Here is a 15583-nt window from a genome sequence, read left to right on the forward strand (position 1 = left end):
TATCATTCGTTTGACACAAATGAAAATTCACAAGTTTACCAGCTATTTATTAAGGCAAAAGTATCATAAACAGCTGATAAAAATGAACTATTTTGCAAGAGCAGTGTCCTCATGCGATGTAAGAAATTGTTAATCCATCATTTAACGATAAGCAACATATATGAACAATATTTTATTACAGTCCCTGTGAAGCAAAAGACTATTAGCCAAATTGTAAATGGAAAAGATTGTTCTACTTATAAACAGTTTATAATTAACAATTCTAATATTAATAATAGAGTTTTAATACCTGTAATATCCTAATGTACATTAATAATTCTCTGGCTGAAACTTTCTGTTGAAATATCGACCTTCTTCTGCTGCAACATTTTTTTTTTAAATATTCTATTAAAAATATTCTATTGAAGTAATAATAATAATTGTTTAACGTTTCTATTAATTAGAAACAGATTACTTCCATGCAATCAACACGGCCACCATCGGTTTCATCCACATCTGGTAGTCCCATGCAAGGTCAGACTTCCGGTTCTAGAAGCAAAATGGCTTCGAGAGCAAAGACGCCAATTTCCGGTCCAACAGGATACAAAGGATCAGCTTCCAGCAGAACCGGAGGAGCCGCGGCAGCGACGTAAGAATTTTTAGAGTAATTGGTTTTCCTGTTATGAGATTAAGGAACTTGTAATATCTCAGATAAATATCTCAGGGAAATATTTTATCATCAGACTCGTAGCACCTAAAATTATCCTTATTTTAAAGTGTTTAATATCCTAGGGGCAATATTATTATTTTGCTTGATAAATTTATATACTGTGAGTAGAAAGAATGCGGCTAAAAGAAGTTGTTAAAATATGGCGTCTGTAACGATGAAAATAATTCTGAAAAAAGTAATATTTTTATTATAAACAAATTATAAATAATTTCGAAATAAACCAACCAAAAAGGAAATATTTCGTTATCCTGCTATCTTAGAATCGCTTGTGTCGAACATAATCTTGGGAGTTGATCAATTTTCTTTACAGAAGAAGATATCAATGTTTTTCTTTCAAATCTCATGAAATTCTTTTCTAAAGATGTTACAGTGACGCTCTGGTTCCTTGCAAAATGTGTGGCCGCCGTTTCGCTCAAGATCGAGTAACCCTTCACGAGCAAATTTGCGCGAAAACGACCCAAAAAAAGAGGAAACAATTCGATACGATGATGTATCGCGTAAAAGGCACCGATCTCGAACCATTCGTGAAAAAAGGACTTGTGAAAAAACAGGTGGAGGTCAGTACTTCAAAATTCCCATCTCAGTTCATCCTAACTGTACGAAGCTTTAAACAAAGTAAATTTTAAGTCTGCAACGTTTGCAGAGGTAAAAATTAATTCTACTCGTTATAAAAAAAATATAACGCGAAGGGCAAGACTAACGTAAGAGCAAGAATTGTATGCAGTGTATTTGGAGAAAACGTCAAGTATCGAGTAAATAAGATTTTGTGATTTAATACTAAAACTACGGAATCAGTGAAAATGACTGGTAATTGGCAGTCAATTAGTTATTGGTCGATTAATTTTGAAAATATGATATCAACCATCCACGATATGTAACTATCTCAATTTTCTCAGTAATTTTCAAATAATATTAGTCAACAATTCAACGTGCGATATACTGGCAATGACGATATAATGATGCTAGAATATATTAGGTTGGCAACTAAATGATTTCGGATTTTGTCACTAGGTGGTAACGACAAAATTTTTGTTATTACCACCTAGTGACAAAATCCGCAATCACTTAGTCGCTAACCTAAAATCTTTTCAGTGATGGAAGAATACCACTATCTTATATATATTTTAGTAGATAGAAATCTTTTTTAATGGCAAAGCTGATCCGTATCACGAAGAGAAATCCATTGTCGACAATAGATCCATTTATACCACGAAAGAATCAATCGTTTTATTTTTTTTCTTCTTTTTTTAGAGAGACGGACGAGAGATATCGATCTGAAGGAATGAGACGGATTGTCGTTTTGCATGTTTCAGAAATCGAAGAAGCCGGAGATAAAGTCGAACTGGCGGCGCAAACACGAGGATTTCATTAACGCCATACGCTCGGCCAAGCAAGTACAAGCACACCTGGCCGCTGGAGGCAAGCTCAGCGACTTGCCACCGCCGCCGGTTAGCGATAACTACGATTACATTCAGTGTCCCCACTGCGGAAGAAAATTCAATAAGGCCGCCGCCGAGCGTCACATTCCCAAATGCGAACACATGTTACACAATAAGCCGATACACTCGCGAGCGCCGAAACCAAGGCGTTAATTCTGCCGGAGTCATTTCTGCTAAACGATCTTTCTATATACGTACATCGAGCAGGAACAAGATAGATAAAAGTGTCTTTATTTTAAGAGAAATCAACTTGAAATAAAATTTGAAGAAAAGAAAAAGAAACCAAAACGAAAGATTAAATTAAATCGTAGCTTGAAGTGTGACGTTATATTTATAGTAAAGTAGACACGATAATTACGATATTTTTAATAGAACGCAGCTTCCATGAAGCACCTTGTCTCTATCTTGTTCGTGCAATCGATACAGTTTTATACAAGCGTCGCGTTGATTATGGAATACTTAAAAAATGTTGTATGGGATCTTACATAAATGGAGAAGAAATCTCGCAGAAGACACAGTCATCTATCAAACATGTGCACGATACGAATGTAAAAGCGATTTGTATCTACAGCTTGAAATCTATGGGTTTCCTCCGTGTATTTGGGACAAATGTATTTTCCGATTATACTAAAATAAAGTACGAATTTTCTCTACACACTGTATATACATCTGTACGTAGCGAAACGAACGAATATGTTTGATCGTTATTTTTTCAAAAAATATGCAGAAATAATAATATATACATATATCTCCTCTGTTTATTTTGTGAATTAAAAGATCATGAACTAATAACTATCTGTTTAAGAGAAATTAAAATTTACGGCATCCCGTTGTGAAAATTTATAACATATATTTTGGAACGCTTACTTTATACGTATTTGTATCTTTTTATACAATAATAGTAGCGAAATATTGTATGGCTATTTGTCGCATTGTAATCGATCCTCCCAAAACGAAGAATGTATTGTATCCTCATATAATAACCGTATGTAATTAGTGAAAGTTGTTTAGAATTGATGAATTAATTATTAGCAAAAGCCGTTTTGATTAATATTAAAAATATTGTGATTTATTTTGTAAGTTTTCATCGAAATAGATTGCCACACCGAACGAGGAAACATTTTTATAGCGCTTAATCTTCTTAATAAACGAAAATATTGTAACATTATTGTTATAATGAATTACTGGGAGCTAATAAACTAACTTTTTAATAAAAGAATAATAATGACGCAATATATCTACCTTTTCAATCGTGTTAAATATTATATCGTATTTAAAATACTACGAGACTTGGATTTTCTTATCTGGAAAATGTTGAAAAACTGTTGGATTTAACGAGAAAAAATTATAGTGAATTAACACGAAATTCTAGGAAATTTAAGGAAATATTAAACCTGGAATGTTGGCAATGAAAGTATATACGTAATTTGGACGGAGTCCATGAAAGCAGACGACGTGGTATTCCCGGTTGATACAAGAAATATGTATTTAAAAAGTTGTCTGTGTTCGTTAGATTGTCATGATTAAAACGCGAAGTCTTACAATGTTTTTGAACCCGTTCCACGTATAGAATAAAATAATGGATCATTTAATTATCTTGGTGGCTTTAGTACATTTATTGTACTGTCCATTTACAAAAGTGGAAGAAAGTTTCAATCTACAGGCTATGCACGACATTTTATACCATGGTTTTAACCTGTCGGAGGTAATTATTATAGTAATTATTGGAACTATATGATATTAGTAGACAAGTGTTTAAGAATTAAATAAGTAGTAATAAGAGAGAGAATATTTGTCTTTCTGCCTTGACAGGTTGCTGACATACAATCAAAGAGATATTACGCAAAAACTTAGACATTATATTTAGAAGCAGATGCATGTATTTATAAACTTACGATCAGCTGATATAGTTTCTGCACGCTTGAAGACTTCGCTAATATATTAATTTCTGCTTTCATTAAAGTGAAAGTATATTAACAAAATTTTCGAAATTATATATGTTCATTAATAACATATTATGATAATTTGTAGCCAAAAACATAGCCAAAAAGATAGCCAAAAAGAAAATCAAATAGTTTAGAACATTTGTATAAAAACATATTCATACATTCATTAAAAAAGAAAATAAAGACAAATAACTAATCGTTTGTAACATATTCTTGTTCTATGATAGTATGACCATCATGAATTTCCTGGAGTTGTGCCACGATCATTCATGGGACCAATTATAATATCAGGCTTGGCATCGCCATTAATAGCAATCATTAATTATTTGCAACTTAATAAATTTTTTGCTCAATACGTTGGTAAGTTGATTAATATCACTCATTAGCATTATTAACAGCTTTTGTCTTATTATTGATACTAAATCTTTAATTTATAGAACATATCACATTAAAAACAGCTAATTAGTATCATGTTTTTCCAGTAAGAGCAACATTGGGTTTGTTAGTAATAGGCACATTGAAGCTATATAAAGATGCTTTACAAAGCATATTTGGTTTGCAATTTACAAAATGGCTTGTTGCAATTACTGTGACACAATATCACTTTATGTATTATCTAAGTCGTCCATTACCAAATATAATGGCTATGCCACTAGGTAATTTAAATTCAATATTATCTGTATTTTATTTAGTGGTTTACATGATAATTACTACTTCTATATCATATGTATATTGTAGTACTACTGGCTTTGTATGGATGGTTGAAACAAAATCACATGATATTTATTTGGTCATCTGCAGCAGCAATAATAATATTCAGAGCAGAACTTGCCATGCTACTGGGATTATTTCTTTTGTACGATATAGCCAACAAGAAACTAACCATACTAAGGTATTTACATATTATATTGTGGACCATTGATTCCTAGTATGGCTGTAACATTGCATACAGAAGTGATTAGAATCATCAAGGAACCTTCTGCAAAACTGCACTGATTTGTAAGCTTTGTTTGCTTATAAAACTTATTAACATAACAAAACCCTTCTGTCAAAAATAACTAAATTAAACATAAATTTGAAAAACTGCAATAAGACTTATGCTATTGTTAAAGGTAGAAAAGAAAAGTGATTAAAAATAATTTTATAACATAGAAAACATTCATCTATTAAAGTTATATAAATCATTAGAACAAAAGCTTCATAAAATTAATAATTTTTTAGACTGTTTAAAATTGCGATTCCGGCCGGTATATTTTTTCTAACGCTAACGATCACAGTAGACTCTATATTTTGGAGACGATTATTATGGCCTGAAGGAGAAGTATTTTACTTTAACACTATCCTTAATAAAAGCAGCGAATGGGGTGTATCCTTTATCAGAGTCACTATTTTTAAATGTATTTATTCAATATGATAATTTTAAAGTATATGTATTACTTAACATAAAAACAGACATCGCCATTCTTGTGGTATTTTTACTCAGCTCTGCCTCGTGGGTTAGGTTTATCTTACTTTTTAATACCTTTGGGTATGTTATGGGATGCACGAGTTCGAGCATTAACAGTTCCTGGTATAGCATTTGTTGCATTATTCTCATTTTTACCACATAAAGAATTGAGGTTTATTATATATGTCTTTCCACTGCTAAATGTTAGTGCTGCAGCCGTTTGTCATAGAATGTAAGTAACTTACATTTAATTTTGCTTTTTGAGCTACTTTTAATTTTTAAATGCCTGAAATTGTAATTATACAGTTCTTTGTTTTCTTAAATTAGATGGGAAAACAGAGGGAAAAGTCCATGGAATGGAATTTTAGCACTAATCATTTTAGGCCATCTAGTTTTAAATACTCTATTTTCTATGTTTCTTTTATGTGTCGCTGGTTCTAACTATCCTGGTGGTTTAGCTATTGCTAAATTACATAGACTCGAAAAAGATTCTATCAACCCAGTGCATATACACATTGATGTTCTAACTGCACAAACAGGAGTTTCAAGATTTACGCAAACAAATAGTTCTTGGATGTAAGTTTTATAAATGACTGTTTGAAGTATTCATGAAGTGACCAATCTCTCTAAAATGATAATATGCTAAAGATAAATTTCTTTAGACCCAAATAATAGTATAATCTAATTTATGATTAACTTCCAGTTATTCAAAACAAGAAAATTTGACTATTGACAGTCCTGAAATGCTTCAATTTACACATCTTTTAATGGAAGCCAAAAGTAAATACTCACCCAATATAAAACCATATCTTAAAACACATGATATCTTAGATTCTGTAGATGGTTTTTCTCATATAGCATTAAATTATAATATGTTACCACCAATAAGGATAAAAACTAGACCAATTATATTTATCATGAAAAGAAAGCCTAATATACGATATGATCCCAAGAAAGCATCACTGCAGAAAGTTTTGAAACAGTCAAAGGAAAATGCTACAAAGAAAAGTATAGGCAGCAAGGATGTCATAAATGACACTGTACAAGATATGGAACCAATATTGGATGAAATAATGGAGTCGTTGGAGCAATTTGAAAAACCATTAAATACTAATGATGTAAATATATTAGATGTAGAAGTGCCAGAAGATGAATTAAATAACGAAACAAACGAACCTACCGAACTCATTGAATCATTAAGCGCAGAAAAGTTACCCAATAACATATCTGAGAATAACTTGTCACAGTTAAACACATCAATCAACGAAAAAAACCTACAGACCATACAAGAGCTACAAAATGATATCATGACTGAAAGCAATACTGAATTGCAATCTGATGTTGAGAATAATTCTAATATTAGTGAACAAAAGTTGGATATAAAGGAAGAAGAAAATAAAAAGATAGAAGTAGCTAAAGAAAGATTAAAACTTGATAATGCTCAACAAGATAGTAGCATTTTAAAGGAAGTTGTTAAAAAACTTATTCAAGAAAAACTAGAGGCAGTTAAATTAAGAAAAGATGCAACAGACGAGAAAGTATTACCAGAAATTCCACAGAAAATTAATGCTAAAGTGAAAAGAATAATTCCAATAAAAATAGAGTCATCACAAAAAATAAAAATTATAACAAAGCAAGACTTGAAAGAAAAATATTCAGTGATTCAAGAATTAAAAGAAAAACCTGCAATAGCTCAAGAGATAAAAGAAAAACCTGTAATAGCTCAAGAGATAAAAGAAAAACCTGTAATAATTAAAGAAATAAAAGAAAGACCTATGATAATTCAAGAGACAAAAGAAAAACCTATGATAAAGCAAGAACTAAAAGAAAAGTCTGCACTTAATATGAAAGAAAGCATCAGAAATATAATCAATCAATTTAAAGAATTCGAAAAAGATTTTGTACATGAAGATTCAGAAATAGATAAAAAAGAATTAGATGTTAAATATAATGAGCAACCTACAGAAACAAGTACAAAAAAAGCAGAAGATTTACTAAAAATAGATATTATGACAGAAAGTAGAGGTGTAAAAACAATCAGAGATGCCAAAGAAAGTCTACGGGACATAATAAATCAGTTTAAACAAATAAAAAGCGAATTAACTTCAGAAGAAGACGATCTATTTGAAAAGATTGAAGCTACATATATGGAACGACCAATTGCAGAAACGTTAATGCAGTTTAGTGAAGCTTTAAAAAATTTAGTACAACGAAGAAAAAAAAGTAAGACATTTAGTATAAACACTTTTGAAAATAAAAATGATAAACCTAAACCACAAATTTTACCAAAGCTGACAGTAGGGAATCATCAGTTTCCAACAGAATCTCCAAAAAATTCAAAAATGCAGAATTATAATAATGAAGGAAAGATATATAATACAGAAAAAGCAGAAAAAATCATTCGAAATATTAATGGAAATGATGGCTCAAGCCAAGATGCAAATAAAGTTTTACAAGAAAGGTATTTTATCACGTATACCAATAACAAAAACGTCCCCATAAATGCTCAAAAATCTAGTAATAGTGTTTCAAACACTGTAGTAAATGACTATACTTCCAACGAAAAAGATGAAATGACGCAAAAAAAAATGAGAAATAGCTCAAATTGAATGTTGAAATATCTCATTATTTTATGCTTTTTAATAGTACAGTTATATAATTATATTAAGCTGTAAATACGTTGTTCTGTGATAACAAAAATGTATATCTTAATTAATGCTCATGCATTACCAACACGGAAAAGAACGAAATTTATTTTTCCTGTGTTATTGTCTAAAATATCAAAAAACACTGAAAAATGATAAAGCATTTGTTTAATATATAGTATCACAAAGATGCCACAACTGTTATTTTGTATGTATACTTGTTAAAAACAAAAATTCAAATTAGAAATTTAGATATTTAACATAATAGAAGTTTACATATTTAATATTAACATGTATGTATATAGTAATTGTTTTGTGTATTGTAAAAATATCTTATTAATTTTTTATATGTTTAGATGTTGATATATTTATCTATATATTATGTTATTTGATAGAAAACTAATATTTACCAATGCATGTTTTAAAAAAAAGGGCATAATTCTATTATTCACCCTTGACTGTTTACAATTTTGCTAAGCTGCCTTATGAGAATGGTCTCATTATTTTCTCTTTTCTATCCTGGCATTTAAATTTTGCTTTCTCATATCCTGTGCTTTTCCTGTTGTAGCTAAGACATTACCATGTCTTATATTACTTAAGTTTATTTCTTTAATCATATTCTCATCAGATAGAGCTTATCACAAAAAGAAAGTACATTCATTTCCATATTGGTATTTGCAGAGCATTCAAGTGCCTTAAAGTCTCTTCCAAATTCTATATGTTGTAAAATATTAAAAAATTATATGTATACATGTATAACATACTATGTATTAATATTTTGCAATAAGTAAAAGTGATTTAATATCAAAACTGTAAATTAATACCTAATATTACTATTTCAATCATTGATAATCAAATATGGCCAAATTGCAATTAAAGATTTTATTAAAGAAAATTATACAATTATTCAATGTTAAATTTTTTTTATTGCAATAAATTTCTTATAGTTCTATGAATATTTCTCAAGTAATATCTTTATTCCTTTAAATGATTGTATTGTGCAATACACAGTAAATGCTACAATGATCCAATATACCACTTTATCTCGTGTACCACACTTCAAATACACAGGAAGATTATCTTCACACTGTTTAAATAAATGGAAAATAATTATATATAAATTACACGGAGTTCATTTAATTATCATATATCACGTCATTTTATATTTATATCAAAATCAGTTAGACCTGCATTCTTGCTTGCTTTAATTTCAGTTTCTGTAAATCTTTATCAGAGATTAATCGTGGACGCCCCATGCAAATTGATCGACGTGATAAGATAATGTTCTTACGAAAAGCTTTTAACTGAACAATCTACGAATGTAATTTTACATGTTTCAAATTATTTGATAACATTCAAGAAGCATATTACATAAATATTTTCATTATGATAAATTTATAATGTAATGTTTATGTAATATACAATACAAAAAGCAGTTGATATGTTCTCGGAAAAGTAGTAAAAAATGTTTTCAAAAATATTTACTTACAGCCAACATTTTATCGTATTTCCGGGGTTGTATTAATCTGTTGCTCTATTCGATATATATTTTATATGTTCACGCACGATGTCCGACTTTATATAAACGAAAAAAATTGAGAAATGCTAAAACAGTGTTGCTTTATTTGAATGCGCGCGGATAAATTATATTTGGTTTGCGGAAGAAGGCAATTTTCTTATTACACAGTTGGCGGAACTGAAACGTAGTTTACCTAGATGGTAGGAGAAGGAACGCATGCGTACTCGTTTCGCGACGCAACAGTCGTAAACAACATTTTTTCCATTCAGATTTCTAACGAGTTTACGCTTGTACAATAATTAGAGCGTCCAGGCGGACGCACCAGGATTTTTCCGCGTTTTCGTACGATTTCGCGGAAAAAATGGGGTCAAGCTTGCACGTTCAGTGTACGTGATACGTAAACTTATTGCTTTTTGGCATGCGGTGACGTCATCCCGATCGTTCTGGAAGAACCCTGCAGGACAATAATGGCGGGTATGTATTTACGTCGATGGACGAAATATTGATTGGTACCCGAACGAACTGTCATTGGCGATCTAATGTATTACGATTGTTCGGTTTCAGATTTGTATGCTAAATACAACTGCACCTATTGTCAAGAGGATATCTCGGGCCTACGTGTCAGATGTGTAGAATGCCCAGATTTCGACCTCTGTTTGCAGGTGAGCGAGTGAACGCTTGTTTCTCGATCACGTGTTCACGTCTCCTTTCTTCCCCGCTCCTCTTCTCCCCGCCCTGTTCCCTCTGTCACATCTTCGTCTATCCTTCTGGCTTTACTGGATTTTGCGTGTTGAGATTCCTTTTTTTAGTCCCCACCCTTTTTTTGTGGAACAAGTTATACTGTAACTACCTTTCTGCTTCGCGAATTGAATGAAACCGGTGATCACGTGGAAGCACGTACATGCGTATTTACTATATATGTCAGTTCCGTTAACGCGATACGAAAACATCAACATTCCATAACAAACTTCAGAATTGTTCGAAAGAAAATAATATTTTTAAATTCTACAGTGTTTTTCCGCTGGAGCTGAAATTGGCCCACATAAAAATGATCACTCTTATCAGTTTATGGTAAATACTAATCATTTTTTAGCGTGAAATATAATTTCTTCGTATAATAACATTTAAGAAATTAATAATTTTTTATCACTATAGGATTCTGGCACCATTAGTATATTCAATGGTAGAGGGAATTGGACTGCTAGGGAACAACTTAGACTTTTGGATGCCATTGAACAGTTTGGTTTTGGAAATTGGGAAGACATTAGCAAACATATTGAAACACGTTCACCAGAAGGTAAAGTGACTTTATATTGAAACTTCTTATATTCTATTATATGGTAATTTTATGACAATTTAAAAAAAAAAGGTATACTTTGTATTTTAATAAATTAATTAAATACCAATCTTTTACTAGTAATATCAGTACTTAATTTATTTTTGCCTTACAGAAGCAAAAGAAGAATATATTGCTAGATACCTTGATGGCAATATTGGAAAACACACATGGCCTCCTACAGAAAGCTATAAACCAAATCTTACAGATCAAACTAAGTCAGATCATGGACCTCTATCGCCTGATCTCACATCTCGGTTACCACCTTTGGATATCACTCCAGAAGAAGCTGCACAACTGGGATATATGCCACAACGAGATGATTTTGAAAGGGTATGTTTTAAATTATGCGACACACCTTTGTATTACCTTTCATATTAGATTATACCTGTATTAAAATATCGAAATTTCCTTTACAGGATTACAATCATGAAGCAGAGTCACTTGTTTCTTCATTATTCTTGAATCCTGCAGAAGATGATGATTTGGACATAGCACTTAAACTTGCACAAGTTGATATGTATACCAATAATTTAAGAGAAAGAGCGCGACGAAAAAGAGTCGTACGGGATTACCAGCTTGTTTCTGCGTTTTTTGCTTCGTCTAGAAAAGATAAGACAGTGAAGAGAAAACAATCGAAGGAGGAAAAGTATGTTTAATCATTATCTAACAACAGTAACGTTTTATTTTGCGCGATACTTTAATGGAAAATTTGTAATTTACAGAGAGTTTAGGGATAGGATGCGAGTATTTGCACAGTTTTACACAGCACAGGAATACGAACAGTTTCTAACAAATCTTGAAAGAGAAAGAGAAGTACGATTACGTCTTTCAGAATTGTATCGTTACCGAGAGCATGGTATTACAAGACACGAAGAATGTGCTCATTTCGAACAAGTGATAGCACAAACTCAGGGACAAAATGATGCAGTGGATCACTGGCATGAAAAGAAATCTGTAAGTATGTGTATCCACATATCTATTAACTTTTTCCACATTGCAATGGTGATCGAAATTTTTTTCGGATGGTATACCTTTTGTTTTATACTCTATTGTGTAATATTAGGTATATCTACTCGAATCTCAAACTACATTTTATAAATATACATTCGTAAAAGCTAGTAGAATTCTTGAATTATTAAAAACATCTGTTTTCATCATTTATATTTATGCTTCTAATACGTTTTAAACATATTTTATAAGAATAAACATTGACAATCATTATTTCAATATTAAAGGATTCTTAGGTTTCTTCTCTATGTTTCTCCATGTTTTGTTTAATAAAAATTCACACGCGTTTAACACAAATGTATCGATCGAATATTACAACAGATAGGAGAATATATTACTAATTATAAAAAATTTCAATAAAATTATGTGTGTGAATACGAAATATAGAGTTTTAATTATACCGTATGCACTAGCTTTTGCTTCTTCTTTCACTAATTCCATTGTTTGTGGTGCGTGTTGCCAGGCATTTGTGAACAGATTGTATCAGTTTGCATTTCACTTAGGGCAGCAGTGGGCCGTCCACACCAATACACCGCCACACCTCAAAAAAAAGGTACAGGACTATTTTAAAACAGATTATTTCAACAACCTTAATTCATGAAGATGACAACACTACAATAACGATTAAATTCACTAAAACAGGTGATTTTAATCAAAGGTAAACTTGTCCCCTATTATACCTTGCAGAGAAGAAGAAAAAAATTACTCTTCCACCGACCGAAAGTACATTGCAAAAGACTTACCCAGCAGCAGCTTCTCAATCAATCAAACCAATCCCAATCGGATGACGACTCCAGCCAATCAGTGGGTGGAGCCGGATAACAATCCAAATTGTTCCAGCCAGCATTCTACCAGCTCCAGTTCTGCCGCAGAAAAGAATTATACTGCGGCTACTTCCGGAAAATCTTGTGCGACAACAGGAGACTCAGAGGAACGGGATATAGAAATGGAAGCAGCGGCTCATTTATTAACAAAACAAGAAAAGTCTCTGTGTCTTCAACTTGATTTGAAGCCAACACAGTATATAACACAAAAGACGTTGTTGTTGCAAGTAAGTTTTTAGTTAGATAAATTATTTTTTATCAAAAATGAAACTCGTTGTAAAATAAGGCATATCGTGTTACTTAATTTATCGTAGTATTTTTATAGAAAACTGATACATTTATTCAAACATGATTGATATAATAAAATAATTTAATTACTTTTCATTCTACTATTCACAATATTCATACATTTCATACTACCTTTTCATTCACATATTTGACCATTACCTCATAACTTTTGTTTTCAAAGCTTTCTTTAGTAATAACACAATTTCGTTTGATATCAGAGATATTGTCGTAGTCGTAGATAGATCTTAGGCGAAAGTACTTTTCGTTAACTCTTCAAATATACACGTTATTTATACGCATAAATTATATGATTGCAGGAATATCTAAATGGTAATAGAAGATCAGGCGTTGTACCTCAGTCGGAACCAGAGAGTAAGATATTACATTATCTGGTAGCAAATGGCTGGATCGCGGCCAATTGATTAAATATGTAAAAAATTAACGACCATTTCAACTCTAAGTCACCTTTTATTTTGCAAACTAAGTCCTAGGTATAATTGAAATTTGAGTCTGATTTAATTAACATATATAGGACAGGTAGAGAGAGAATGTGTGTGTACATAATTTAATATGTAAAGATATTCTTTACTCTCGTTCAAATGGTGAACATTTAGAGAAATGTATTGGCGGATGAATTGTTAGGAACGATAGAAAACAAGATTAATTAACTTGTCTTATTCGTTAGTGAGACGTTAATTTAGACTGTCTTTAAAATAACTCCAGTAAAAAGTATAAAATTCTTTTATTAAGAGTTTTATAGTTTTTGTTAAATTAACAGTTATCGTATATAACGATTTAACTGTTAATTTCATTGTTGATATTCTTGATGGCTTTTTAAAGACTCAAATATTAAATTATCAATGCCGTTCCGCATGGTATACTTCCGCTAACATGTGTACTTTATTCTAATGAACATTGTTACCTTAGATTGTCGTTTACCTTTTAACATTACATTATTAATTATTTAACACTTTTCGTCTAGAAAATCTCTTACACTGCCTTTATAGAGCCATGAACATATTGCTCAATTAATTCTTCCACTGTCATGTTTTCTTGTACAGACTATTAATTGCACATGCTCCTTTCTATCTGTTTTAAATGTGATTTGTTACCATACTTGACAATAAGGAAATGTAAGGAAGAAGTCACGTCGTAGTTGAGATTTTTAGATCGTTGTTTAATACAACACTTGAATGATTGGAACATATCCATCCGGGAATTTATCATCGATCGATACTTTATGTATAGATATTTAAAAGTTGTCGGCTGGATATGTATTAAAATATTTAAATAAAAAGCACTTTAAAATATTTATATAGCTGAGATTCATGAAAGTATTGAATATTATTAGCTTAATAATAAGTGTAATGTCCTCGACAAATTATACACACATAGATAAATATACACATACAGATATTTCTTCATATTCTTACAAATTTGTTCATTAAAAAAAGTACTCTAATCGTCTTTCGCATGCATGATTCAAGCGCAAACTAATGCATTTTATTCCATAGATTCTTGAAACGATTCAAAGGATATTCCTTATTGATAAAGGATGGTACAAAGAGCAGGTTATAAGAGGATATTTGTTATTACAATGAAGATACTATGGTATTAGGTAATTTATCTGTTGCCTGTGTAATATTTGTATATATGAACGAAAAATAGTACCTTCTTAGTGATACTACTTTTAAAGCACAAAACGTAATCGCGGTATAAACTAACGAAGAGTTAAGCGCATAGTGTGATAATGATGGTGTTCGAAGCCAAACTCGTATTACAAAAAAAGACACTTTAACGTTTAAAAAAAACGCTAATCATTTTCCATTGCTTCTAATAGTAGCTATTTATAATTTTAAATTATTAAATGAAGAAAGGAGGAGTAAGATATTAAATTTGTGGATGAGAAGAAGATATACCCTGGATAGACGATATACCGCGTTAACAACAGCTTTTGTTTAACTTAAACGTACAAGGTGGAAATATCGAGAAACAACACTATTTGCTCGATGGCAAAGTTCATACCATTTGTATCCTTGTATGCTTAGGAAACCGGAAAAAATCTAAAAAAAGATTAGTCGTTTGCTTTAACGTAATTCAGTACTTCCAAGAAGATCTTCGTTTACATAAGTCTCGAACGGCTTAAATTCGAGAGAAAGATTAAAATGTGAAAAGTTTATCTTGTATTATTATATATGCAAATGTAAAAAAATATGTGAAAAAGATATATATATATACATATGTACATATACGAAAAAGAAAATTACTTACGATCGTAGGTAATTATTAAAAAAAGTCATATATTTGAAGAGAAAAAAGAAATCTAAAAAAATACCTTTCATTTCGAAATAATACTTATTGTGGCATATTGCTTAAGTACTAAATAGCTGGATAACAAAGTAGGGAAATAGCTGCTCAT

At 31.1% G+C, this 15583-nt stretch overlaps 3 protein-coding genes and 2 long non-coding RNA genes across 28 annotated transcripts in view; 3 read left to right on the top strand and 2 right to left on the bottom strand.

The window, feature by feature from the left end:
- Nucleotides 1-3370, top strand: part of LOC122576962 — an 85318-nt gene extending 81948 nt beyond the window's left edge. For 10 of the 11 annotated variants that reach the window (XM_043747908.1, XM_043747913.1, XM_043747909.1 and 7 more), the window contains 3 exons: nucleotides 444-628; nucleotides 1071-1266; nucleotides 2023-3370. In XM_043747908.1, the coding sequence (XP_043603843.1) occupies nucleotides 444-628; nucleotides 1071-1266; nucleotides 2023-2301 (660 nt within the window). In that variant the 3' untranslated portion in view covers nucleotides 2302-3370. Of the gene's footprint in view, nucleotides 1-443; nucleotides 629-1070; nucleotides 1267-1960 lie in introns of all 11 variants that reach the window. The other variant, XM_043747912.1, reaches the window with a different exon arrangement.
- Nucleotides 3371-3591: 221 nt separating this feature from the next.
- LOC122576964 (probable Dol-P-Man:Man(7)GlcNAc(2)-PP-Dol alpha-1,6-mannosyltransferase) lies at nucleotides 3592-8996 on the top strand. 4 transcript variants are annotated; one of them, XM_043747920.1, is made up of 9 exons: nucleotides 3713-3853; nucleotides 3961-4116; nucleotides 4322-4454; nucleotides 4577-4750; nucleotides 4833-4986; nucleotides 5316-5460; nucleotides 5547-5773; nucleotides 5869-6117; nucleotides 6245-8996. In XM_043747920.1, exons 3-9 carry the CDS (start codon nucleotides 4364-4366, stop codon nucleotides 8148-8150), a joined length of 2946 nt encoding a protein of 981 aa, XP_043603855.1. In that variant the 5' UTR covers nucleotides 3713-3853; nucleotides 3961-4116; nucleotides 4322-4363; the 3' UTR covers nucleotides 8151-8996. The 4 variants fall into 4 exon arrangements, with proteins under 4 accessions (XP_043603854.1, XP_043603855.1, XP_043603856.1 ...); XM_043747919.1 differs by lacking the exon at nucleotides 3961-4116 and having other exon boundaries at nucleotides 3592-3853; XM_043747921.1 differs by lacking the exons at nucleotides 3961-4116; nucleotides 4322-4454 and having other exon boundaries at nucleotides 3718-3853.
- A 57-nt stretch (nucleotides 8997-9053) lies between these two features.
- On the bottom strand, nucleotides 9054-10689 carry LOC122576969. Its single transcript, XR_006319986.1, has 2 exons — nucleotides 10295-10689; nucleotides 9054-10159 (listed from the first exon to the last, which is right to left on the bottom strand). It is a non-coding gene; the product is annotated as an uncharacterized LOC122576969 (long non-coding RNA).
- LOC122576965 (transcriptional adapter 2B) overlaps nucleotides 10045-15583 on the top strand; it is an 11847-nt gene continuing 6308 nt past the window's right edge. For 4 of the 9 annotated variants that reach the window (XR_006319977.1, XR_006319978.1, XR_006319979.1 and 1 more), the window contains exons 1-9: nucleotides 10153-10367; nucleotides 10717-10776; nucleotides 10861-11002; nucleotides 11157-11374; nucleotides 11461-11690; nucleotides 11767-11998; nucleotides 12556-12605; nucleotides 12740-13103; nucleotides 13482-13536. Coding sequence is in view for 3 of the 9 variants with exons in the window: in XM_043747923.1 (XP_043603858.1) it covers nucleotides 10245-10367; nucleotides 10717-10776; nucleotides 10861-11002; nucleotides 11157-11374; nucleotides 11461-11690; nucleotides 11767-11998; nucleotides 12556-12605; nucleotides 12740-13103; nucleotides 13482-13586 (1524 nt within the window). In the remaining 6 variants the exon portion in view is untranslated. Of the gene's footprint in view, nucleotides 10368-10716; nucleotides 10777-10860; nucleotides 11003-11156; nucleotides 11375-11460; nucleotides 11691-11766; nucleotides 11999-12515; nucleotides 12606-12739; nucleotides 13104-13481; nucleotides 14135-14678; nucleotides 15578-15583 lie in introns of those variants that run through there. The other 5 variants (XR_006319981.1, XR_006319982.1, XM_043747924.1 and 2 more) reach the window with 5 other exon arrangements.
- The window catches only part of LOC122576968, a 10281-nt gene continuing 6104 nt past the window's right edge, over nucleotides 11407-15583 (bottom strand). For all 3 annotated transcript variants that reach the window (XR_006319984.1, XR_006319985.1, XR_006319983.1), the window contains 3 exons: nucleotides 12796-12915; nucleotides 12454-12593; nucleotides 11407-11644 (listed from right to left, as the gene is read on the bottom strand). This is a non-coding gene — a long non-coding RNA (uncharacterized LOC122576968). The remainder of the gene's footprint in view (nucleotides 11645-12453; nucleotides 12594-12795; nucleotides 12916-15583) is intronic.

The sequence above is a fragment of the Bombus pyrosoma genome, linkage group LG17 (genome assembly GCF_014825855.1).
Source record: "Bombus pyrosoma isolate SC7728 linkage group LG17, ASM1482585v1, whole genome shotgun sequence".
Lineage (NCBI taxonomy): Eukaryota > Metazoa > Arthropoda > Insecta > Hymenoptera > Apidae > Bombus > Bombus pyrosoma.